This window comes from Taeniopygia guttata, chromosome 8, assembly GCF_048771995.1.
Source record: "Taeniopygia guttata chromosome 8, bTaeGut7.mat, whole genome shotgun sequence".
NCBI classification, from domain to species: domain Eukaryota; kingdom Metazoa; phylum Chordata; class Aves; order Passeriformes; family Estrildidae; genus Taeniopygia; species Taeniopygia guttata.
Genome location: NC_133033.1, coordinates 4,122,806 through 4,149,407, shown reverse-complemented (window position 1 = coordinate 4,149,407; position 26,602 = coordinate 4,122,806). Strand labels below are relative to the sequence as shown.

General features: G+C 45.5%; 1 protein-coding gene across 1 annotated transcript; it reads left to right on the top strand.

Annotated features, from left to right (window-relative positions):
- The first annotated feature begins 3,087 nt into the window (after positions 1-3,087).
- On the top strand, positions 3,088-22,977 carry C8A (complement C8 alpha chain). Its single transcript, XM_002194459.6, has 11 exons — positions 3,088-3,353; positions 5,411-5,507; positions 6,445-6,589; positions 7,666-7,810; positions 9,365-9,554; positions 10,783-10,983; positions 12,277-12,517; positions 16,780-16,908; positions 17,368-17,525; positions 19,542-19,764; positions 22,495-22,977. Exons 1-11 carry the CDS (start codon positions 3,241-3,243, stop codon positions 22,644-22,646), a joined length of 1,794 nt encoding a protein of 597 aa, XP_002194495.6. The 5' UTR covers positions 3,088-3,240; the 3' UTR covers positions 22,647-22,977.
- Positions 22,978-26,602: the final 3,625 nt, after the last annotated feature.

Below are 26,602 nucleotides of genomic sequence, written 5' to 3'. Positions count from 1 at the left end.
ACAAAACAAACCCCTCAAAAGCCCCCAAAATGGGTGAAAATAGAAAGCAGGGCACATCCTTGTGCTAGGGAAGGATTTGGCTCGGGTTTAATGCCTTATTCTGTCCCCAGGAGGGCAGGACACTGCCCCCAGCCTGGCTCCCTGCACATTTCATAGAATTCTAGAATAATTTGGGTTGGAAGGGACGATAAAAGTCATCTAATTCCCACCCCTTGCCATAGGCAGGGACGAGGATGGGCTGGAATATCATATTTTTCCTACCAGGAGGTCATATCGTGGTTTTCCAGCAGAGGGGGAAACAGGATCATTTCTTCCACCACCGAGCTGCTCGCTGTGTCTGTCAGTGCTGGGGGATTTAGGAACACACAGTATTGCCAACACTTGCTGTGGCTGTGCTTAGGAGCCCACAAAGGTACCCACACAGCTCCATCAAAAGTTTGAACACCAGCCCCACCAAAGCACTGTAGGAGCCAAGAAAATGAATTTAACAGCCTTGCAAAGCGTCAGGTATTTTCTCAGCCCAAGCCACACAGCTGCCTCTGCAAGATGCCCCGACCCCACACTTAAGTGCACATCTTTTTTTTGGCAATATAGACCGTGTAATCCCCTGTGTGCTCAAAGCCAAGTGCTGGAGATCCCTCATCAGAGCAGTTCTGGGTTCGGTGGCACCACAGGACTGGCAGGTCCAGCAGTGGGGCTGTGGCCATCTGCTGGCCCTTGGCTGGACCTTTCCTGTGAGAATCCAGGGCTTCCCTCTGGCTGCCCTGGCAGGTCTGGGACCCTGGCAGGGGTCAGGAACCCCCCTGGACAGAGCCCCCAGAGACACTGGCTGTGATCTCTGTCCATGGAAAAGAGTTTTCAATCTTACAGGGTGAATTACCAGCTCTGAGTGTTTGATATGAGTAATAATTAAGTGTGGCACGGGTGCAAAAGTAAAATTTTAGGATTTTAGATTAGGGGTTCAACGGGGACAGAAGAAATTAAGTGTGTTTTGTCCTTTTCCTCCTTCTTCATGCCCTCCATGTTTCACTGTGGTGTTGCCATTTTTCTGTTGGTTTAGGCTGGGGACACACTGTCCAACGTAGGTGACAGATATTGGCACGTTATTGTAAATCCAGCACAGGTAGTTTGTGGTATTTAATGTTTGTAACATCCCACTGAGGGCAGAGCCCCACACGCTGCCCTGCAGGACAGAGCTGCGGCAGGGCAGCAGAACATGTTAGAGATAAACAAAAATAAACTACCTCAAAAACCAGCACAAACAAATTATAACTCCTTTAGCAGCAAGACAGAAAAACAAAGATATTTTACAATCTCAGAATCATCAATACCACAAATTCCAACATCACCTATCAGTGAGAAATTGGTTTTTTGCCTGATTGCACAAACCAGCCCAGCCTTTTACCTGGGAGATGTCCCACAAATAACTTCCATTATATCCAGGGGGTGTTTCTGATGCTGCTATCAGAAAATAAAATAGAAGATGGAATGCATGGGCATTCATTGTATCACAGGGCAGCCCAGGTTTGGATGGAAACCAGTGGGGTGCATCCCCACCAGACCTCCATAAGCATGGCCAAAACCTTTTTATGTCTTTCTGTCTAACCAGCCACCTGCAGGGAGGCTGTGATGTGTAACGGGGAGGTGACGAGGGGGATCGCCTCAGGCCACTTATATTTCCCTACTTCTTCTCCCAGGAGACAGCAATTTAGGTTTAATAGTATATTAAAAAAATATTAAACCTCTTATTGGAGTTCTTCTTGCACAGGCAAAGAGAGCAGAAGGACTTTCTGAGCTCATCTGCAGTGCATTAGTAGGTAAAGGATTGTATTAATGTCCTCCCCAAGGTCACAGAAGGGCGCTGCTCCTTTCATTTCAATACACAGTTTACCCCTGCGCTACATTTCTTAGTGTTTAGCAAAGACAAACCCCAGGGTCACTCTGAACGTTAATTACATGAAAATAACCTGCTAAGAAGTCCTTTCCTTTTGATAATTTATAATACCAGCTATTGAAACTCAGCTTTGCAACTGATATGGGAAATACACAAAATGACACTTCCAGCCCAGCCTTTTGTGGACACAGGACAATATAATAGCCCAAGACCACACTTTCTAACAATAATTACACTTTCCCTTGAATTTATTTAGGTTCAAACTTTTAGTTGTCTGCTCGGAACACTTAATTTATACACGAAGCATCTCAGGCTGCTTATGCAGGAGAAAAAGCAGGGAGAAACAGGCACTTGTTTGAACAGACAAGTCCTCATACATCTCTTTTTTTTTTTTTTTTTTTTTTTTTTAACTGATACCTAATGAAGATACAGATTCCTCATGCATTTTTGGGCCTGCCCAGGGCCTTTAGGGGCATTTTAGAGGCTGTGAAAACTTGAAGAAACATCTGTGAGGCAACTTGGGCTGTGACCAAGTGTCTTTCCCATGGCCTTTTTTATTTTCTTCCAACACTACAGAACTAAATATTGCCATCTTGTGACTGTTATCTTGAGAATCAATAACCTGTGGTGTTCTTGCTGTCTGTGGTATTGCACAACCTCTAAGATTCCACCCAGCTAAAAGCATTAGAGCCACCACGAGCAGATGGCTTTGCACGAGGCATGGCCACAACAATTTCAAACGTAGGGGATGTTTTCCCCCCTGCCAAAGCACTTTAGAAAACAAGGAATTCAATTTCCATCTTGCAGTGGCTGTGTAGGGCCATCCAAAAGCCAGGTGATAACTCACAGCAGCTTTAGAGGTGGGAAAGGGAGGAAGCTGAACTGACATTTCCTGCATGTATCTGGAAGGTACACGTCCCTCATAACTCAATTTTGTGCTAATCTTCAATTTGCTGTACTGGGAAGCTTCTCCCTGGTCAGCAACCAGGCACATCAAAATTACAGTGAAGTCACTGTGGGAAATAACATGAGTTTCCCCCTCCTTCAAATTAAAAGGAGACTGGGTAAGAAACACACTGCTGCAATAGGACTTGATTGACTTTAATGTGGAAAGAGTTGCACAGCTTAATATATTTCCTTGCCAGAAAACTGGGAATTTGTTTCCAAAAGGGCAAAGGCCTTTGGGATGTGTCCTGATTCTTTGTGATTGGATCTGTGCTGCTGTCAATGATTTACTGCAGCATTTCAGAGCCTGGTGGGCTCCATGCTCCTTCCAGCAGTCCTGAAAACTTAAAAAGCTTTAGTTTGCAGCTGATCATTGGCAAAAGTTTCCCTATGGCACAGCAATGTGGGGGAGGCTGGCTCAGCTCTGTCCCTTGATGCTGTCCATGTGCTCAGTGGCTTTAACACCAACCCAGGCCACGGTGTGCAGGGAGCTCCCAGCTCTGCCTTCCCACAGGTAAGTCTGCTCCCTTCCCCAGATCTCCATACAGGAATCACCAGCATGTCAATCAACCCATCGGTTTTGTCCTGACTTGAGGCATGTGCACAAAGCTACAAGAAAAAAAAACCAAAACTAAAAACTGGCAGCTTTCCAAAGACCAAGCCAGGCATCATAATTCCTTCTTAAAGGAACTGTTTGCACAACGATTTTCCTTTTACAGATGACTATTAAGCCTCCTTAAACTTCCTTACCGAAATTAGCAGGCTGGGTTTGGGCACTTGAAATGAATTCTCTATACAGGATGATTTATGAGTTAATATTTTTCATATTCTTTTGCATTCTAATTATTTTACACTCAACAACACGAAGCTAACAAGTGCATGTGAATAACCCAGTTTTCAGTCCAAGCCAGATCCTCATACCTCAGTTTTTCTTCCCCAATATTATTAACCTATCTGAGTGTCACTTGGGCTTTGAAGGAAAGGAATAAACAAGTTACATTTTTTTCTAAAGCTATAGTGTCATGATAGGGAAATGGGTGGAGGGTTTTTTTTCTACAGCTATTAATTTCAAGCTTGTTGTAAAGGCAAATATGATTTAGGAGGATCAAAAAAGGTATCAGTGATAATTGGAACATGGAGACAAGGAGAAGGTGGAAAGGAAAAAACCTGTGGTAGTGATACACTTAATTATGAAGGCTTATTCCGATAATCCCTTTTGAAAATGAACAAAGACAAGATTTTTGATGTTTGATGAACTTATCAAACAAGGCAGAATAATGAAGAGGTAAATGTGAAATCCAATCGAAGGTGAGCCAATTAAGTACTTTGCGAAGTGCTGAAGGATGCAGCCCCCAAATCCTCCTGTCAGGGCAAAAAGGCATCAACACCTGCATGTCCACCAGCTCTGGGCTCACCTGCAGGCTCCTGGGTTTTCACCTCACACAGGGATCTGCACCCACACTCCCTACCGAGCTCATGTGGCTCTTGTCCAGTAAATCTCTCTTCCCCAGCCTCTGGTGAATCCCCCATGAGCTACAAACCCCTGCTCATTACCAATATTTCTCTTTGGATTGCAGTCTTGTAAAGTAAAACAGACTCCTCATTAGTTAATCACCAAAATAATAATAAAAATAATAATGTTCTGACTTGCAGCAAACCCTCAAAATGCATTGAAGGCTTTGGCAAACGCAGGGTTGTATTTGCATGCCACAGATTGCTCCTCAAGACAAAGAAATGGCTCATACAAATGAAGGTTTTAGGAGTAGAGACAGAACTAGAGATTGTCATGACTGGGCTGGGAGGCAGGAGAAGTATTTTCTGGCTGTTGTGTAGAGATATTCAGAGTATGTGCAGAGTCTGACCCAAGAGCCACTAAAATACCCTACCTTTGCCCTTTTCTCCTTTCATAATATTCCTTTATTTTCTTCTCTTCATAATTTGTGTATTTTGCTTTAGAAATACTCAACCAACAAATTCTTAGTCGAGATCCTTTGTACCTCGTTCTCTCAGCACTGTTGGTGCAGCCAATCCCACCCCTCCACAGAACCCATGGAAACCTGGATCTGATTTCACACTGGCCAGGAAAAATCCTGACCTTGAGAGCTCACAGGGGTGTAAAGAAAGTGACATCAAAACAGGCTCAGTAGTGATAAACATCCCTGCTCCTGGAGATTGTGATGTGCTTCTGAAAAAAAAGACAAAAAATTAGCTTTTCTCTAAAACCTGTCTCTTCACGATACTGCTTCTCTTTACTCAGTATGGTGGTCATATATATATATATATATATATATATTTTTTTTTTTTTAATTGCAATCTACCTATTGGAAAGGGCAAAGATGTCTTGGGAGAGCAGGAATGCCAAGACAAAATCCCTAGGTACTGCCCCTGCAGGCCCTGCTCAATTCTGATGGTGAATACTTGGATGGGACATCTTGGGATGCTTCCCATTTCCTACCAACCAGCTTCCTGGTGGAAAAACACACACAAAGATAATTTTCCCCCTTCCAGCCTTCAGCCCCTCTGAAAACACAGCTTCAAAGGCCTCAGACCACTCTTTCTTCCCCTCCCTAGAAGGAGCAGCAGAGATGTTAATTCTCCAGCTCCTGTTGACTGTCAGCTGAGCCAGTGGTCAGGATGGACTGATTGCTTCCCTTGCCAAGAGAAAAAAGTAAGGATCCACTGTAATGTATTCATTTCTCTTCAGATGTGTCTGTGATGAGGATCTACACACATTAATTATATATATTATACATATTCATCATTCTGAAGCATCCAGTAAACTCATCCAAATATGATGGAAATGCTCCTCTGCTAGAGAGGCTCTTATTTACCCTGGTGTAAACTGGGGAATAAATTCTTTGGAGGCAGGAGGACAGGAAAAGCAAAATCAAGGCAAATGGTGGAAGAATCAGGCCAGAATAGTTGCCTGAGACTTTCTTCCTTTTCTGTCTCAGATTTAATTAAGTATCCCCTGATTCTTAATGCAAATAGTCCAGTAAAAAGAAATTAGAAGCAGCCTTCATACATCAGCTCCTGTTCACATATTTTTATATCATTTCACATATGTCTTCATAGTTTGAGAATTTATTTTCACACACCTGACATAATTCTGCTTTCTACTGAGTTTATCTTATCCCTGCCTTTTTTGTTCCTGTGCTTATAGACAGTTTATTATCAGTAAATAATATGGCTTTTCTCCCTTTCTTTTTTCCCCCCTTCCTAGTTTAAAGAGCAGCAATTCTCATTAATAATCCATCAGAAATATTGCAGGATCAGTGCTGTAATTAGTGTCTGTGTCCATCTGAGCCTGGTGCACTGCAGGACAAAGCATATGCAGCTGGAAAAATGCCATATTTTTCCAAGGTATAAAATAGAGATATTTTTTTACACAGCCATTCTAGCCCCCTCTAAGTTCACCCGTATGAACTCCAGGCAAATCTGAGCTCCAGGCTCTCTGCTGACTCCCTGCCTTAATCACACACAAAGTCTACAAGCCACACACACACATAGAAATAGGAATACCTATTAAAATGCTGGTTTTGATTGCTTTTTGGGCTGTGGAGGGGATGTCTGTGGGGCACAGACGGGGTTGTGTCTCTGTGCAGCACCGGCACCGGCGGCTGGCGCGGCCGGCGGAGTTTGGAGGGCAGAGATGCGCCGGGCACCTCTGGGATGAGCAAGCCTGTCGAGCTGAGACAACCTGCTCAGGGCCACCAGGGTGTGGGCAGGACTTCCAGTGCAAGGAAACAGGTGAGTGACCCAGGCACAAACCCCTGACACAGAGGTTTTGGTCCTGGGGGGATCAATCCCCCGCCCCAAGCAGCAGGAGGGTGAGCCAGTACAAGAGAAAGCAGGGAATTTCCCCTCTTCAGTGTTTTCCCCCCACTTCTACAGAAATCCATCCATGCTGCGCTCAGATTTGGGTGGAAAAGAAGGCTGTGTGACATGGAGAATGTGAATTTTTCAGTGGAACAAAGAGAGTAGGAATATTCTGCTCTAACTGCTGTGCTGTGTGCTCACACTCCCCTCTGTGGGCACAACGCTCCGCGTTCTCCCCTGCTAGAGACAGAGTTCAATCATCAATCCAACCAGCAATCTGTTGGGGTGATTTAGTTATTTTTAGCCACCTCCAGCTCTGAGGATTAGGATATAAAACTGCTGTTCTCTGAAACTTTGACTAGCCTTGACAGATTTTTGTTTCTATACAAATGGCTCAAACTTCCTTCCTGAGCATTTTATGAGAATTCTATTGAAATTTGGAGCCACAGGCCAGCTCCATGACCAGCTCATCACCTGAAGCAGGTTATCATCACTGCACTGGGGGAAATTAAGCAGTGCCAGTTCCCTCCTCAAGGCTTTCTCCACGCTCCCAGAAGCAAAAGCCCTCCCACATTGCCTTTTCTGCAAATATCCATTCTTGCAATTAATTATTGCAATAAACTCCCTAAAATGCCTCCTGCAATGGGAAGAGGAAACCTTGCACTTTAATAAGATGGAGTTGAATTCCTTAAGCCAAAGGGTGAAGCTATTCCTACAGCAACTTTCCAAGAGTGTGATTTTAGAAAATAAAGTCAGGGTGGTGAGGTGACCTCTCCTTGATTCCCACCTGATAGACGCCCATGGGAGTGGCCAGCTTGGACTCTGTGCTGTGTTTAGGTCCCAGAAGCTTGGAAAAGCCAATTCCTCATGGAATAATGCTGTGCTTAACACACAGCATGACTTCTTGTGGCCTTGAGATGTGGGTGAAAAGCAGCACAGTCAATGCAAGCTGCCAGCCAGGATTTCTGGAGGGCGGATAAGCCACCGCCTGCATCTGTGCAATTTAGGGCGCTGCATTCAACGGCATCTCCTGTGCAACGGAGACAGAGACTGCAGAGATGGGTCTGATGAGGATAATTGTGAGGATGAAGATATCGAAAACCCTTGTGAACATCTGTTCCCAATCCCAGGGGTGGAAAAAATAGTCCAAGGGTGAGTAATTAATCAATAGCTGCTCCTCTCACAATCAAAACAGGATTATGTTTCTTATATTGCTCTTCCTTAGTAATAGCAGGGATCCATGAATTGATAAGGAGCTGTACAAAACCCAAAGGGGAGGTGCTGTCCCCTGTGACCATGAGTAGCAGTGAGGGTTCATTCCACCTTTTAGTTCAAATTCTGTCTCAGATCTATTACCTGACCACAGTACTTGTGATGCCCTTCTTATACTCCTGAAAAAATAGATCCCAGTTATTTCACGGCTTTCTCCAGTTGTTAAAGGTAAGAGAATAAAGAAAACAGCAGACTTTGGAGATGCAGCACCCTTCTGGCATTCATCCTTAAGGAGATGTAACTCCAGGATTTCGGTTCAGAGCACAGATTCAAGGCAGAGAGCCTGAGCTCCACATGAGTATATGTAAATACTCCTATCCATGAAAAGTGTTTCCCTGCTCAGTTTCATATTTTGATTAGGTAATACAGGCAAAAGAGAAATCTGGAATGAAATGAAACTGAAAGGCAAATTGTCACTGTTGAAAACCTTGTATTTTAACCAAACTACTGCTCAGTTTCCCTTGGAGAACACTGCCCTGTCTGTGGCAGAGGCATTGGAATGAGATGATCTTTAGGGTCCCTCCCAGCCCAAACCATTATTGGATTTTATGAACATGGGCTACAGGATGAGAATGGAGCCAGCCATTGTGCAACTTTCACATCAGCTCAATCCAACACTCTTTGGAGTCCATGAGATAAATGTCTCCCTGGCCCAGGGCCTGGGAGGGTCCATCAAAAGTTTTACAAGGCATGCATTAATTTCCACTGAGAACCCTGTTCAGTTCTGCTCTCTGAAGTGTTTCTCCTGCAGAACACACAAAAGCAATGGCATTTGCTATCTTAGTCCTAAAGATGGTTCCCTGTTGAGAAGAGCAGTGCTGCTGTCTAGTTTGAATAAAGCTTTCATTTTGGGCCACAGAATTACATGGAATACTAAGTAATAGGAGGGATTTCAGAGGGCAGCAGCTGTGAGGGCTGGAGAGCAGGAAGAAGGAGGAATAAGGAAATAATAAGTGACAGACTTGGCAAAGCACAGGCTTCATGTCTAGGGAGGGTGTTAACTACCCTGAGAAACGGGACCATTATTAAAAAGAAAGAGATTAAATTAAGACAGAAAATAATTGCAGAGAATGCCAGGAAGCACTTTGTGACAATGAGATGCATTGGGCTCAAGAGGAACCTGGAGGAATTCCAGGACTTTGGGACTTTCATAGCTGTGCTGGCTGGGAGGGGCTGGGCAACTTCACCGACTGCTTCCATTTCTCGCATGCGAGCCCAAATAATGCCTTGGAAATAAAATGGCTGTTTGCCTCCTGGTAGCTTTGGGAAGGAGACAGCAACGAGATAACAAACCCAGCCCAGCTTTAAGTTCTATTCCAGTTCCTCAGGAGGCCTGAGGATCGATAACCTGTAACATCAGGAGAACCTGTGGCAGAGACCGAGGAAATAAAACGGGAGTGGCGAACAAACTCCTGAATGCTACCTCTTTCCAAGATACAACATCCTGACACAGGAGGGGAGGCAGAACGTGTACGACCCTGGGTTTTTTGGAGGGCTCTGTGAGTACGTGTACAACGGGGAGTGGCGGGAGCTGCGGTACGACGCCGCCTGCGAGCGCCTGCACTACGGGGACAACGAGAAGTACTTCCGCAAGCCTTACAACTTCCACGACTACCAGTTCCTGGTGAGTGCTGCAGGAGGCCAAATTCAGCAGCAATTCCCCAGCAAAAAAGACAAACTTCCCACAGAGATATCAGGTACATTCTCTCTGTAGTTAAGAGTACCCCAATAGGCACTCGAAGGTGTAAATGCTGGTTTATGGCGCGTCAAGGGACGCATGTGCTGCATCAGCCAGGCATCCCCACTCCTTCCCCTGGCCCAGGCAGAGCCAAGAGAGAGGTGTTTTCTCTAAATTCGGCTATTAATGAGCTGTAGAGCTTGAAGAAGCCTTCTGCCTCTCTAGGGATGGAGCTGGCCATGTGTAAAATGGTGACAGTGCTGCTGGTTCAATCTTTGTAAGCATTTTATGTCATGGCTACAGGGGGTATAAATCTGAATTCTGAGTGAGACAGAGATCCCAAAACCCATCACCAGGGATCACAACACCTATAGCCCATAAGGTCATGTCTGATGTTGGATACTGATCCAAGCAGAGCAAGGATTCAATTAGGGTCTCCCACATCCTTAGTGGGTGCCTTGGCCATGCTGTTAAACATTTATCGTATTTTCTGACATGAATAAATGAAAACACTTTATTTCTGGGAAATACTACTCAATGCAAGTAGTTTTCATGCCCTACCAGCAGGCAGAGTCCCTTAGTCCCCAGTTTGAGCACTGGGGCTGGCTTTTTACAGAGCTGGCAAATGGCACAGCTCAGACTCAGCAGAGCTGCTCGATTCCACGTGCCAGCAAAGTAGAGCTGTCAAGGAAAAGGTCACTTCTCTAAAACACAGGCAAAACAATGTTTGTTTTCTAGCCTTGCCATTGTAAATAGATGTTGAATTTTCCTTTTCCTAAATAAATTCATCCAGAGGCAGGCTGGTGAGAAAAAAAAATCAGTCCAAAATCATTAGGATTTGGCAGAGCTGTGAGGAACTGGAAGGAGAGTTTTATAATGGGAAGTGTCAGGCTGCCTTAATAGGTACCATTACCAGCCCTGGCTTTGAGTGGCTAAACACAAACCTTTCCCCTGCTTGGAGATGGGAGAAGCAAAATGCTTGGCTTTATCCACATTTCTCACATATTTCAAAATGAAATAGCTCAGGACTTAATTCCTTATTCCACATTCAGTGAAGTCAGTGCTGGTGCTGTCAGGAGCACCATGGGCTTTAACAGTGGTATTCCTTTAAGAAATAGAGATTAAAAAGGAAGGGAAGCACCTGAAAAATTAATGTCTACTCCTTTCATTTTAGGCCCATGCTGATTCTGGATTTGCTTTTGAGTTTTATGATGATTCAAAGGACCTGCTTGACGCCCTTAAAAGTGACAAATCCAAAACAACAGGCTTCACCATTGGAATTGGGCCTGGAGGTGCAGATCTCATGTTAAACCTGGGCCTCACTTTATCAGGTGGCAAAGGATCCCTGAAGAATTTCACACAATATGATGCAAAGGTAAAAAAAAAAGACCCAACCAATTCAGTGATGCATCTGCTCCAGTCGCATCATCTGTGCATCGCATGGTCTGGCTGTAACTTATGTCAGTTTATCCTCTCAATTGCATTTTTTAACACAGGGTAATTGTACCTTAATTTGTTCATGTAATTGCAAATGTATGATCGTTAGGAATCCTGTTTGCTGTTCTTGGTATGTTTTAGCAAACAGGGAGTGGGAATAAAATTGAATTACGGAGTGCCACGGCACATGTCATCTCACCCCATCCTGTTTCATGGCTACATTAAGCACATAAATAAAAAAATGCTTGAAAGTGACGATGAGGGAGGAGGGAATATCAAGATGCTGATCAAAACAATTATCCTCAAGGAATGATCTCTAGTAGCAAATATATCTTGCTCAAATTAATACGAGCTGCCTCGTGACAGGGAAATGGGCTACTTTTTACAGGAGGTTAAAATACCACGCTGAAAAAATAGCACCTGATAATAGGGTGTACTTCTCACAGAGGGTTTGCATCATGGACTGGAAGTGATGACCTCTTTCCAATCTAATAACATGAGTGCTGGTATTTCCCACATTTACTGTGCCCCATCCCAGCTTCTCTCCGGGCCGCTGACAGAAAACAATAAAGAAGAATTACTTTGATGGTTCTCCGAGTTAAAATGTCCTTAAAAGCTGTTTGAAATGAGTACCATTACAGTATTTACTGTGCCCTTGTCCAGACTCACATGATGCTTGCAGCTAAATGATGATCAGTTATTGGAGGAATCATTTAAAGGGTTGCTCATGTTGCAGTGGAGACTTGTCCAAAGCAATGGCAAATACAGAGGTGGAGCCTTGCACCTGGTGGTATATCCAGGAAATTCTCCCTCTGTCAGCATCTTCCTGGCCAGGGAATCTCCCCTCTGCTGGTCTGGGCTTGACCCTTGTGCTCTGCCACTCATTGAGTTTGTGAAAAAAGCAAAAAGGAGGCAAACAATATGGAAAGGAAACCAGAAAAAGAAATTGCAGAAATGGAGAATGGAGGGGAATTATGTGGAGCCCAACTCTGATCATATTCACACATCAATAATACCCCTGTAGTATCCAGCCCCCCCAAGGCCCTCCACCTCCACAGCACATCAGAAAGAGACATTAAAAAGATAATTACATTATTTCATTTAAAATCAGGCTTGTTTTCATAAATGTATTGACTGTCAGAGACTCAGCCTTTCCCCTGCAAGCCTAAAGACTATAAATTCATTTGTTTAAATGAATGTTGACTGCAGCTCCTCTTTCCTTTACCTGCAGGAGGTTGGATTCATTAGAGCTGTGACCAAGGTGCAGACAGCCCGCTTCAAGATGAGAAGGGACAACGTTGTTTTGGATGAAGATGTGCTGCTCTCCCTGCAGGACCTCCCAGACACCTACAACTATGGCATGTATGCCAAATTCATCAACGACTACGGCACCCACTTCATGACATCTGGCACCATGGGGGGTGTCTTTGAGTACATCCTTGTCATCAATAAGGAGGAAATGCGAAGAAAAGGTCAGAAAATCAAAATATATCCTCTGTTCTAAGCTTTCTGCTTTGAACCTGGTATTTCCAACCTGGTGGCACTACTGGCCACGTGGCTTGGGATTAGCTTGAGTGTCACCAAATGTGCTTCCTGCTCTGATTTTAGAAGTACCTGGGTGAGGGTTTGGTCATTAAGGAAGGAACCTGAGCATTATTTTCCCCATTTCTTCAGTGTCACTTGCTACTTTTCTCCTATTTCTTGTCATCTTTGTTCACCATGAATGCTTGAAGGCTGCAAAGCCACCCTGAGTTTAGCAAATCAGCCCTCTCACATTTCAGCCTGTTTGCAGTGAGGGCCACAGTTTTCTGTAAATGGAAATACTGCACTGCACTCAGCAATACCTCTGCCACTTCACTCTGCTTAGTGTCACATCTGGAGACTAACAAACCCCTGTTAGCTCCACTTCTCAACAAATTGGAGTGTATGAGGCTGGAGGACCCTACCTGTAAATCTCAGTTAGATAAAACACCCACTGCAGACGCTGAGAGTGTGAGAATTGCCATTGCTAGCAAGTCAAAAATGTAACATTTTTCCTAATCAAAAACCTGAGATACAGAACAATAATATGGCTCAATAACCAGGTTGACAACTTTTGTAAAGGTGTCAACAATGCAATAGATCCCATTTCCCCTAAGGGCCATCACTCTGCTGTGCTGAGGGCACCACTGCCTTGGTAACTCCAGGCCAGACACTGATGAAGAAGGAAATTGAGATCTTGGACAACAGGGGCAAATTGCTGTAATTTCAGTAATTTCAATAATTTTCATGGTTCTGCCCCAGATTTTATCCCTGGTCTGAAATGGTTTGGTCCCATCAGCATAACTATGCACTCCATACTGCAAATTAACCATGCCAATTTTTCCACAAGAAATTACTGATTGGGAGAATTTTCAGCAAGTTCCTGAACCTCTAATGTTTGGAAACATGATGCCTCTTCAAATTACTCCTTCACTTTGAAGGGTGAGTGATATAGAAGTGAACAAGGTCTTGGCAAGCAAGTCTTCAGGAAGCAGACTGCCAATTTCAGAGGAAGAATTAATCAAGAGCATGTGGAGGGAGGCTATTATTTTGCTTTATCTTGTGCTTTCTCTGTATGTAAGGAGATTTACTGCTATGAGATGCCTTATCTTAGGAGAGAAGGATACTGAAGTCCAGCAAAAGACAAAAATGCACCCCAGTAGAGACGTAATTTTCATTCTAATGCAGCACCATTCTGTAATTTTCATCTAATCCAGGCTTTGCCAGAAAGTCCACCCTGACAAAGCCAGCAGTGCTCTGTGTCACACAGTGCTGACCCAGAAGGACCCACCTGCAGTGTCTGATATGCCACTGTCTGAAAGCATTTAGTAAAAAAAAAAAACCCTGATTTCTCTAATGTTGATCACAGCCATGCTTGGAGGCTGTGTTTGCAAGAGGATTATCCTCCTTCCCCGAAGAATGGTTAGGATCAGGATATAAGTGCTCAAGTCTTAAAATTAGAGATTCCTAAGATGAGTCTGGAGCTCGGCAGATGCATCACTGAGTCCCCACAGGGCTGAGCACGACCACTGCACCCTGAGGGCCCACCCAGCCCACGAGGCTGCTGGCTAAATGCTCTGGAACACAAAATATCCTTTTTTTATATAGCCCAGTGACTAAAGCACAAAGTCAGGAAAAAGATCCCTTGGCTGAGTCCTCCCTAAATGAGACACAGCTTAGGTGGTCACTGAGCATCTGGCATTTGAGCATTTAGGAAAACTGAATTTTGAAAATGAAATCACCTCCTCTGTTTAGCTATCCACAGCTCACTGCAGAGCTTAGGGCTGCAGGTTTGCTGCCAGACCCATTCCCAGCTTTCAGGCTGCAAGGGCTTATATGGATGTGGTCATGAGTGAAATAAATACATATGTCAGAGCAAGGTCCCTCGTTGCTCTGCCATCAATATTTTTCATTACTCGTTTTTAAAATAGATTGTTATGGTTCTATTATTTAGCAGAAAACAGTATAATGTGTTCACACATTACAAGAACATTTATGGGAGGAACATTATGCACGGAGTAAATTAGAAAGAGTCTTCATATATTCTGATTAATTCAAAATGCAGCAGTAAATCTTATCACTCGAGCACATTTAACTATCGCAAATTATATCATATAAAACAAAAAAAAAAAACCCTACCAGGGCTCCCCCCTCGAGCACTAATATTTACTGAGGCCACCCTTTTGCAGTGATAACCACTTTTCATTTATCAAGACCCGATCTTGCCACGACCAATAGAGAACGGTATCGACAGCCCCTCGCTGAACATAATTACTCAACGGGAACCATGGCAAATCAATTAATCAGGGTGTTCCTCAAGTTTAATTTTATGGCACTCCAGCACCAAGATAAGCAATCGCTCACGTTGCTTTGGGTGAGTGAACTTTACCCACTGTGTTTACAACTGTTGAACAGTTTAGTGCGAGTAATTGAGTGCTGCACGTTTAAATCTTTCTCAAGGGCCCAGTTTTGCAGTGGGATGCAGTTCCCACCTCCAGTCTGGAGCGTGTTTCAGCTCTCACCAGTCTGGAGGCAGGACCTGCAGCCCATTTCTCAGGATGCTGAGTACCTAAGCAGGGTATGGATCCACCAGGCCAAGGAACAGATCTGTGCCCCAGAAGGGAACAATTTTCAGGTGACATCCCAGAGGGACCTGGACAAGCCCTGAGCCCTTGGGAACCTCACGAGGTCCCCACGTGCAGGTGATGGAAGGGCATTCTGCCCCTCTGCTGAGGCCCCATGTGCACTGTTGCATCCAGCTCTGGGGTCCCCAGCACTGGAGAGACGTGGAACTGGTGGGGCAAGTCCAGAGGAGGCCACAAAGCTTAGATCAGAGGAGTGGAGAACCTCTCCTATGGGAAAAGGCTGAGTGAATTTAGGTTGTTCAGCCTGGACAAGAAAAGGCTTCAGTGAAACTTCACTGCAGCCTCCCAGTGCTTAAAAGACATCAGAAAGACAGGTTTTAATCAGGGCCTGTTGTGACAGGACAAGGGGTGGTGGTTTTTAACTAAAAGAGGGTCAATGTAGATTAAAGAAGGCATGTTTTACAATGAGGTTGGTGAAACACTGGCACAAGTTGCCTGGAGAAGTGGTGGATGTCCCATCCCTGGACACATTCAAGGCCAGGTTGGACAGGGATCTGAACAAACTTGTGTAGTTGAAGATGTCCCTGCCCATGAGGGAGAGGAGCTGGACCAGATGGCCCTTAAAGGTCCCTTTTAACCCAGACCATCCCATAACTCCACAAAACCAGAGCCACGAGCATTCCAGCAATATTTTAAACACAAGCAAGGCCCTGCTCTCCAGTTCTGAGGCGAGGCTGTTCAGCAGACAGTGCTCCAGGGTGGGACTTGGACAGAGGTTTAAACTTCAAACCATTAAACCCCAACACACAAACCCCACTGACCTCTGTGCCTCCTTTCAAAACCATGCTATGGATCACCAGGCTTCTTTGGAAAACACTTTAAAGTCCTCTTGACAAAAAAAAAGAGCAATATAAAAGTTACCTATTACTTACAATACCCGCATTTACTGAAATCAATGGGCTTTTTAACTACTGAAGAGGACTGTCTTATATTTGCAGTAGACTGAAGTGCTTACATAAAACCAGGCTGTATGAAATATGCACATTGCTTACCTTGGTGAAACCACCTCATTAGCTCCCTTCTCCCCTCTGCAGTCACTTCATGGCTCTCCAGTTACATATTTTCATGATCTATGTGGTGGTGCCGGCAGCAGCAGGCAGGAAAGCTCTGGCAGCTCTCAGCACACACACCTTTTCTAAGGTAGTCCTTGAGGTGCTGCTCAAGCCATTAATGGGTGGGTCAGATCCTGAATTTAGGAAAATTAGTGAGGATCTATTGATTTCAGCTGCTCTTCCTGGCTTTACCGTAGCTATGAGTTAGTCTGTGAAAACAATCAAAGTTTGTTGTTAAATATATAGATCAAACAGGGACATTTGTGCCTGAAGCCTTAAGATTTTTACTTTCTTCTAATATTTTCTAAGGAAACAATTTTTACACCTATTATATGATAGGCCCAATACACCCCAATAAAATATTGGGGTTTTGCACTGTCCTCTGCCCAGAATAGCTTTTGTCTTCAAAATAGAAGCCATGAAAGTAACTGAATCTTTTCTTCAATGACAGAAAAGAGAAGTAGCAAAACAACATCACGAGTCACTCAATTTACCTGTCTACTTTCTGCTTTGCAGCCGTCAGCATCGAGGAGATAAGTGCCTGTGTCACTCTGTCCCTTGGCATCACAGCCAGCAGGGAGAGCCTGGGTCTGGGTGCAGCTCTGACACACTCTGACTGCAAACAGAAAGGACTCCTGGACACTGGTACAGCAGCAGGGCAGGGGTCTGTGGAGGCTCCTTGGGTCACTTGGGTTGGTCACTTGGGCACAGAGGTTCGTGTAGGGTCACACAAGGGGTGGCTAGGAGGCTGCAGTCCACAGCAATGACAGACTGGCAACTAAAAAACAGTCAAAATTGACTCTTAAGAAGTACTCAAAGATGGTAGGAGCTCCCAGATTTGTACATTCCATAACGAGCTATAGGCAGTGTGATCTATTGCCCATGTCCTGCCCAGAAACCAAAGCTGGAGGAGTGCAGGCTCTTCAGGTCTTATCAGCTTAGAGGATTTGGGATGCTCAACTTGTGGGCTCACCCCACAAGCCCTGAGCTCACATTGATCCCGGGAGGCAGCCCCTGCACCATTGATCTCACCTCCACTGAGCAGCTTCTGGAGCCTGTGTGGAAACAGCAGCTGAATAATACGTGTGCAATTCAACTCTGCAGATGCTGAGAGCCACGGTGCAGTTGTGGAAGATATTATTCCCCGGATTAGAGGGGGAGATACCAGTTACAGTGGAGGGCTCCTGAAGAGTTGGGATGGCAAAATGTATCGTCACTGGGGCAGGTCATTAAAATATAATCCTGCTGTTATTGATTTCCAGGTAAGGCTTTTCTGCAGCTGAAGAAACTCTGCTGCTCTAAGGAATGAAAGTGTAGTCGAGCAGATCATTTCGTATTTTTATTGTGATCCCATCACAGAACAAGATTAAATGTAATGGGCCACTGATCTGGTAACCTCTTATTCATTTCACAATGGGGAGTACATCTCCCACTGACTGCAACCACAGGGAGACAGACAAGGAGCTTAATGCTGGATTAGTGCCACGTTAAGTTCCTGATGTGCTCCCCAACAGCTTCACAATGAAATGCAGCTATATTCATCCCTGGTATTCTCCCTGATGCTGTCTGCCCTCCTGTATAAGCAGAGGACTCACAGGGGGCTGGGGAAGGTGTTTTGTTACCCAGGAAAAGCTCTGCAAAGACAGCCCCCCTCCAGGAGTTCTCTGAGCAGGGAGCTCCTGGCTACTTTGTCAGGTGGGTCTTGTCTTTCTCCACACTCCAAAAAGAAGGCCATAAAAATCAGCCAGGCTCTAGTCTCCCTTTGTTTCACTGGATGCCCCATAAAATGAGAAGATCACTTATAGAAGCACCTTATAGGGTTTCTGGGGTGGGAGGAGATGAGTGCAAGAAGAAGGGATGGAAAGGGACAGAGAGGAGTGATCCTACAAACAAATAATCCAGGGTAGAACTGGCAGAGGCATGAGGGGGTGGCCACAACTCCTCAGCTGTGGTCAACAGGACCCAAGTACCCCATCACCAGTCTGCTCCAGCAGAAGCTGTAGATTGTGGGGCAAGGATCTCTGTCAGGGCAGGGACATGCTGCCACTTCTATCCCTCTTGTCTTCATTTGAAAGCAGGTCTGAAAGCTCTGACAGAGAGTGGGATGAGGGAAAATTGATTTGGGAATTATCTGTGTTACTGGCAGGGCAAGAAGGACTGTGCAAACCTTCCTGGGCAGCAGCTGGTGGCAGAAAGATCTGATAACACAGAAGTGCTTTCAGTTCCAGCTGCAGGTTATTCACCTTTTTGCACAAGTTCCCATTAAGTCTGGGCAAGATTTCTTGCAGTTTTCCAGTAAACCATGCTCTGACCTCTCTATTTTCCAGTAAACCATGCTCTGACCTCTCTGCTCCAGAGCTGAGCAGTGACCCTGCAACCAGAGGGGCACTTCAGCAGCTCTTATCTGCAGTCCCCTCAGTTTGTCAACCAGGCTTGTGCAAATTTGCCTAAGGGCTCTTCCCAAAGCTCAGCTGATCCTGATCCTCCCCACAAATCACTCTCACAGTGCCTTGCACAGTGAGCTGACACCCAGCTCTTCCCTGGAACAAATTCCTGGCCTGGACAGGGAGCGTTTGCATTGATGGACAAATGTAAATAAGTGTCCTCACACAGTCCCAAATTTTTAGCTTTAATACTCATTAAAGGTTAATATTCAGTTGGGCAAGTTATAATTGCTGCCAAAACTGGACTACTTTTGCTGACTGGTAAATAGGAACTGGATTGTGCTGCTGGAAAATATGATGAGTGAGTTACATTCCCAAAGCTGTAGATGACAGTGTTATTTCACTACATCAAAGGGCAAAAGATATATAGGCAAAATTCCTCATTCTCAGCATTTACTGGATATTTTACAAGCTGGCCACTGCAAGGGGTAGGGTGGCAATAAATTTTGATGATACCCTCTGTCCAAAGCTCTTACCAAAACATTTTCTTCAAAAAGCCAAAGAGCATGCAAGAATCTCAGGGATTGTGACAGCACTAAGAAATCAGTCAAAAAAATGGGCTTACTGGGGTGTTTTAATTTATCATTCGAATCCCTGCTAAAACCCCAAAGCATGTCCAGAAAAGCCAATCCCACACAAACCTCCAAGATGAGGAAGGTTTTGGAACGGTGGCTCCTCGCTGGGGCAGCAACACATTTGCATGATGTTCATGCAGCTGTCGAGGAAGACAAATGAGTTTTTCCCCGAGTCCTGAATTTATCCAGCAATGTCACAGCATCCCAGTCAATGCCCAGCTGAAATGGTTTCCATGCCATCCATCTCCATCCCCTGCAGCTGCAGCCCATCCACGAAATCCTCCGCAGGAGCAACCTGGGCAGCGTGGAGAGCAAAATGCAGCATCTGAAGAGGGCTGTGGATGAGTTTCTGCTGGAGTTCAGCCCCTGCCGCTGTGGGCCGTGCCACAACAACGGGGAGCCCGTGCTGGTGGGTGACAGCTGCTCCTGCCAGTGCCGCCCTGGCTACAGAGGACCTGCCTGCCAGCACACCGAGCGCCCAGGTGAGAGCCCAGCCCTGGCAGGGCAGGGGGAAAGGTGCCTGTGTCACTCTGTCCCTTGGCATCACAGCCAGCAGGGAGAACCTGGCTCTGGATGCAGCTCTGACACTTGTGTAGGGTCACACAGGGGGTGAGAAAGGGAGCTCTGGTGTCATCCCCCAGACAAGGAAGGACCACAGAAACTTTGGGTCCATGTCTCCAGGAGTACTGATCCCTCTTAAAAGAGCAGGGATTAATGTAGCAGTGTCTGGATTAGAAACAGAGGCTCTGGGGTGGCTAGGAGGCTGCAGTCCGCAGCAATGACAGACTAGCAACTAAAAAACAGTCAAAATTGACTCTTAAGAAGTACTCAAAGAGTGTAGGAGCCCCCAGATTTGTACATTCCATAACAAGCTATAGGCAGTGTGATCTATTGCCCATGTCCTGCCCAGAAACCAAAGCTGGAGGAGTGCAGGCTCTTCAGGTCTTATCAGCTTAGAGGATTTGGGATGCTCAAAGGGGGATGGGTTTCCCCATCCACGTGCCTAAACCCACAGCTCCTGCCACCCACACATCAATCCCTTCTGGATTTTGTTGCTGCGTTATGCCCAGCAGCCCTGCAAGGCACTGAGGTGAGCAGCTCAGGAGATGGGGGAATGGCTTTAAATTGAAAAAGAGAAGGGTTAGGTTAGATATCAAGAAGAAAATCTTCCCTGTGTGGGTGGTGAGGCCCTGGCACAGGTTGTCCCATCCCAGGCAGTGTCCAAAGTCGGGTTGGACAGGGCTTGGAGCAGCCTGGGATAATGGAAGTTATCCCTGCCCATGGCAGAGGGGCTGGAACGAGGTGTTCCCTTCCAACCTAAACCATTCTATAATTAATTATTAATATAAATAGAATAGTGGAAGTGAGGGTGTGTTTAATTGCTGGATTAAATCCAGGAAATCCTCTGGAGGGCTTGTGGCATCCCACTAAGGATGGCTGCTCCAAGGGGGAGAGCACAAACCTCAGCAGGCGGGGAGGGGAAAGGCTCAGGTGAAGCAACTGCTCACACAACGTGCCAGCAAAAAAGCTGTTTTAGTCAAAAATTGCTACATTGCCAGTTTTCCCACCCCCTCCTGGGATGGGGTTTTGACTAGAGTGTCTATTTTGGGGTGAAAAAATATGTTTTTCCAAAGTGACAGGCTTTTATTTATGTTTTCTTTGTCACTTTCTATACTATCCTAAAAAGTTAAGTGGGTAGAAAAAAAAGCTGGGGTCAGTACAGGCTCTTTCATTTCCAAGAAAAAGTTGCAGTTCTCTCTGGATATTTTTGTCCTGATTCATGATGACCAAAAAAAAAAAAAAAAAAAAAAAATCTAAATCTCAGCACATGAAGCTGGCAGAAAAATCCATCTTCAGAGCAGCTCCACCAGGCAGAGCTCCAGGCCTTCAACTGTGGGCTCATCACTGGGGTCTCACCAGCAGGGAATCAAAGCTGTGATGAGACAAGGAGTTGGAGCAGAGCTGGGGAGATGCTTTGTGAGGCTGAATGCCAAAGCTTTGCTTCAGCAACTATGAAGTGGGTTTCTTTAAAAAGCTCAGGTTCTTTAAGTTGTCTCCAAGTCTCAGGAATTTGCTTGGGAAACCCAGGACCTGCCACCAAAGCAGAGCACTGGACCAGCCAGCCCTGTGCTCCTTGATTTTAGCAACAGTGGGGACAGGCACACTTCTAAACCCATGGGCAATTTTTAGTGTCAAGTTTTACGTTGCAAAACTCATTTAAGACTGAACAAATGTTTTTTTTTTTAAAGCACCATGTTCCAGCAGATGGAAAACGCAGCTTCCCAGCCAGCACTAAGTAAGAGCACACACATCCATTTGCCCTGTCTGGATTAATAAAGTGCCCAAGCCAGGCATGAAGGCCAGATGAGTAAATAAAAAACGACAGTAAATGACAGCCATCAAGCATTCCCATCATTCAGGAGCACCACCATAATCCATAGTATCGACCGCTCCTGACAACTCAGTCTGTGCTGTAATGAAAAAGCTTTGAAATGACCCATCTCCAAAAGGACTTTTCACATCCCCACTATTGTAAATGTAGGCAAACCCAATGGGAAGAAATGAGGATGTCTGACTCAATTCAGAAGGCTGAATTATTTCTTTATTATAACTATGCTAAAATACATTAATATACTATATAAAAGGAGGATACCAAAACTACATACTACTTTCTCTGACTTTAACTCTAACACAACTTGTGACCCTCTCAGGAGAGTCCAGCCACAGGTGGGTTGGATTGACCATCAGGCTCAAACAATCCTCACTAGAATCTAATCAAGCACTCACTCTAGGAAACAATTCTCCAAACACATTCCACATAAGAAGAACAAGGAGCAGAAATAGAAATTGTTTTCTCTTTCATTTCTCTCTGTGCGCCTCTATGAAAAATCCTGAGAGGGAGAGAACTGTGCTTGCCACACCCCACTGCATTAGGGGACTTCTGTCCCTCTGCTTTGGTCAGAGGCAAGGAAGCTGCAGCAGAGAGAGCTGTGAGCTGTGCTTTGGGAAAGGGAAACCAAGGCAGGGGGTTCAGCTGAGATGGACAAGAAAGAGCTGTTGGTGTTTGGGGTGATGCTGATTCAGAGTGCCCTGATCCCAACAGCCTGGGCCTGGCTGGCCTAGAGCAGGGAGCCCCTATCCAGAGAAGTTTCAGCCAGACCTGAAATCCCTTTTTTTTGTTTGTTTTTCCCTTTCTTTGTACGTGTGCCCAGGTGGTGAGACGGACGGGCGCTGGAGCTGCTGGTCGGGCTGGTCGCCGTGCCAGGCTGGGACGGCGTGGCGCAGCCGGCACTGCTCCAACCCTGCCCCGCGGCACGGCGGGCAGCCCTGCGCTGGGAGAGACCTCCAGAGCAGAGCCTGCTGACAGCCCAGCCTGCTGACAGCCCAAGGTGCCTGGGACGGGGTGCTTTGGATCCTGGGCTGGGCTGTAAATACTCCAGGAGCGCGGTGGAATTACCCCTGAAAGGAATTATTGACCAGTGACGCGTTTCGGCATATGTCAAACCTGGCCAAGTGCTGCCATGGTTTTGCCCCACCAGATCCATCCTTCCCAACACCTCACCAGATCCATCCTTCCCAACACCCCACCAGTGAGCACAGGAGGTGGCACAGAATCCACCCAAAGGGGCTGCTGGGTGACCGCGGGGCTACGGCGTGTCGTGAAATAAATTCACCGCGAGTGTTTACACAACTGAGCTTGACTCCCAGGGCGTTTGTATATTTTCCTTTGGGAAACAGAGGAAGAGCTCATGATCTATGCAGTTGGTATTGACATATGTACCACGGAACTTTTGTAAGTTGGCACTGTCAGATTTGTGAGTCCAGCATATTGGCCAGGGCTGCCTTTGCAGCAAAGCCATATGCTGCTCTGCATGGAGAAGGCTTCAGCCTAAAGATGCCTTGCAGAGTATAAGCCCAAGCTGATGAGGAATTTTAAATAAATAAATAAAGCAATAAATAGAGAGGCTCGAACGCAACCGCTGGGCAGAGGATGTTCCCACACAAGCAAAGGCTTTTCCTCTGTAAGATCAGTGATGAATTGACTATTAGCACGCAGGCATTTTATCTCCCAGGCACACAGAGCCTGAGAAGATGCTAACAGGCTGCTTGATTTAAGGGGCTTTTTTGAATGTGAGACGTAAATCTCAGCACAAGAATGCACACAGTATTGAACTGTGTCCAGAGACCACGGAGAGAGCCTGCAGCTCCCTCTTCTTAATGAACTGCCACAAAAACCCGGGATGGACGGGAGGCGAATGGCACTTCATTTTACTGAGCTTTTCAGGGCAGGGGGAGAAGGGGGGGAAAAGCCCTGAGAAGGAATCAGGCATTAGGAACAACAACAGCACCAAAACCTCAAAGCACAAAGCAGCCCTTCTGTAGGCATTTGAATGGAGAGAGGGGGCAGAAAGGAATGGTGGTTTAGTGAAAGAAATTGCTCAGGTGCCTGGAAATGCTTGTTTTTCAACTGTGTGGCAGTGGGGATTTACAGGCTGACACTCAGCTGATGTAAATCAGTGTTGCTCCTTCACTGCAGCTGATTTATGGCACCTGAAGATCTGGCCCCATATTTTCTTTTGTGGGCATGTTTGCCAAAGGGCAGTTTTTTCACCACTTTTTTTCTTTTTTTTTGCTTGTAAATGAAACTATGGGCTGAAAACAACAAACCATGCTGTCTCAACTCCTGAGATGGATTGTTCTGTGAAAAATCCCTTTGCTGGGGGGCAAAGCTGTGGCCTTTTGGGCCAACCTTGCTATTCCAGGTGAAGGAGCTGTTCACCCAGAGAGGAATTTGCTCCCAAGGGCTTGAATTTGGTGTCTTCTGTGTTAGGAAATGCAGCAGCACGAAGCACCCGTGGATCAGTGTGACTTAGATATCCAAAGGAATGTGAAATGTAGCATCACAACAAGTGATTTAATGAATCTGGGCTGCCTGGTTATGTGGCAACACGAGACAGGCTCTTATACCAAGGACCAGTTTGGATCACAAGCAATTCTTACCTTCACATCGACTTCTTAGGACTCAGGAAAACGCCTGCATGTAAATGAGTACAAAATCACCTCAGTCAGAAAACCAAGTACGCTTCTTTTTTGACCAGAGGGGAGAAATTAATGAACAGAAAGATCTGATGCCTTGGAGGCTGGGAAAAGATGGGGCCTGCAGGAAAACAACCTGCATCCTCAGCTTCTAGAGCTATTTCTAAAAGGATAAATCACAGAAGAACCACCAAAAAAAAAAAAAATCCAAGTGATTAAAGAAACTGCATGCAAAATCCCCATGAAACATATAAATAAAAGCAGAAAAGCTATGTTTTACCTGTGGTTGTTCATTCTCATCACTCACCTCACAGCCCTAGGCACTGAGACACAAACCCAAGGGCTTCCTTCAGACACCAAAGGCAGGTGGGTAGTGCCCCTCTCCTCCCCCTCCACCACAGGGCTCAAACATCCACATGCTGAAACCCAGGAGCAGCGAAGCTGAAGTCAAAAGAAAGGAAGAAGATGCCTGGGGAAAAAAAAAAAACGATGATGAGCAATTACACATTTACAATGGCAGTGGAAGAAGCTAATATATCTCATGCTGAAGTGGGCAGCAGGAGAGTTGTGCAAGATGAGATAAGCAGCAAAAATGTACGTTTCTTAGCTAAACTAAAAGCTTAGAGGGTACAATAAAACACTGCAGTTCCACCTGGGTTTTAATGAATGGATTTTCCCCTCTTGCACACTGACATACATTTGATATAGTTATTTATCCTATATATTTCTGGAAGCATATTTCCCAGGAGACCTTGTTTATCTCTCTCATAAGCACATGATGGATGTATGGCGCTTTGGATAAATGGTATCACAATCAGATATTTTTATGGATATAGGCAAACTGGGTTATTAACAAAGGAAGGGCAGAGAGGAACCAGCACGCAGAAGAAAATAGGAAATGATTGATGACAATACACCTGAGGTTGCAAGGTGTAGGCTCCAGATAACCAGCTAACAGAAGAGGAGATAAGGGCAGTGCTTGAGACAGAGCTGTTTTCTACCTCGGGGTCAATGTCACATCAGCTGCCCCAATGCCTGCATCCCTCTGAGCCTGGGAGTTTAGAGCAGGCAAAAATTCCCTGGCAGGAGCAGCTCAAAAATTGTTGCCTTCCCTTTTTATCCAGCAGAATGCACAGGCAGATGCAAAGCTGATAATCCCACCAGAAAAACCTGAAACAAAAGAAATTCCAGGTTCTGGTGAGTTTGGGGAGGGACTGGCGGTGGTGGAGCAGTGGGACCCGTGGTGCTGCACTACAAATAAGTAAAAATATTGGTTTATAATGGTAATAATTGCTGTGTTCAACTCTAGCTTTTTGATTTACAGAAACAGGAGGTGTTAAAATGGCATATAAAGGGGAGATAAATCTGCAGGCACGATTTGACCTGAAATCTGGCAGTTGTGTTGGCTGCTCACTGGGCTCTTCAGCCACCAGGGTAAAACCAGGAGTTGGAAATCTGGGGACTGCTAATACCTCTGCATGGCCTTTCTGGGTTGCTTTCAGCAAAACAGCTGGATGTGGGAGAGAAGCTGGGCAGGAACAACTACATCCATCTGAAAGGGGGAGAAACACAGCAAGATTTAACAATACAGAGTTTGCAAATCTCCAGCTGCAGCCTGGACGATGTTCCAGCCTCACAGGTAAAGTGTCTGCGTGATATGACACCACAGGCAGCACATGAATCCAGGCTGGAAAACAATCCAGTTTCCCACTGCTGATGGAGATGTTAGAGTGGCAAGATTCCAGCTGGATTTGTCCTGGGAAAGCTGGATGAGGCAATCACCACCCACCTGAAATACCCTCCTGGGAGTTCCTGAAGCCAGGATACCCCAGCAGCAATGTCTTCGAGCGGGGAGGTGCAAATAAACACGGCCTCTCTGTGTTTATCCTCTTCTTCTCCTCATGAAAACTTGTGAAAATACAACATGGGATGCAGGAGAGCCCCAGTGAGAGGAGGATCTTAACCAGAGGAAGGGGCTGGAGCAGCAGAAGCAGTGCTGAACACGTGCACAGCCTTCCTGAGCCCTCACAGCAGGGATATTAATCTGAACTTACACAGGGAGGGAGAGTTAGGAACACCACTAAAAGATGGTACCAAAATTTAATGGCAACCAAAATGAAACAATAAAAGCTTCAGCATAGTATTTTTTATTACCCTCCAGGTTATAATAAATCATTAGTTAGGTGAATCAAAGCAGGAAATCACAAGGACAAGATAAAGTTATGTCCTTTATGAGAGGTTTCTAAGCCTACAGGCTGAATATTCAGCCACTGCTGGAATCAT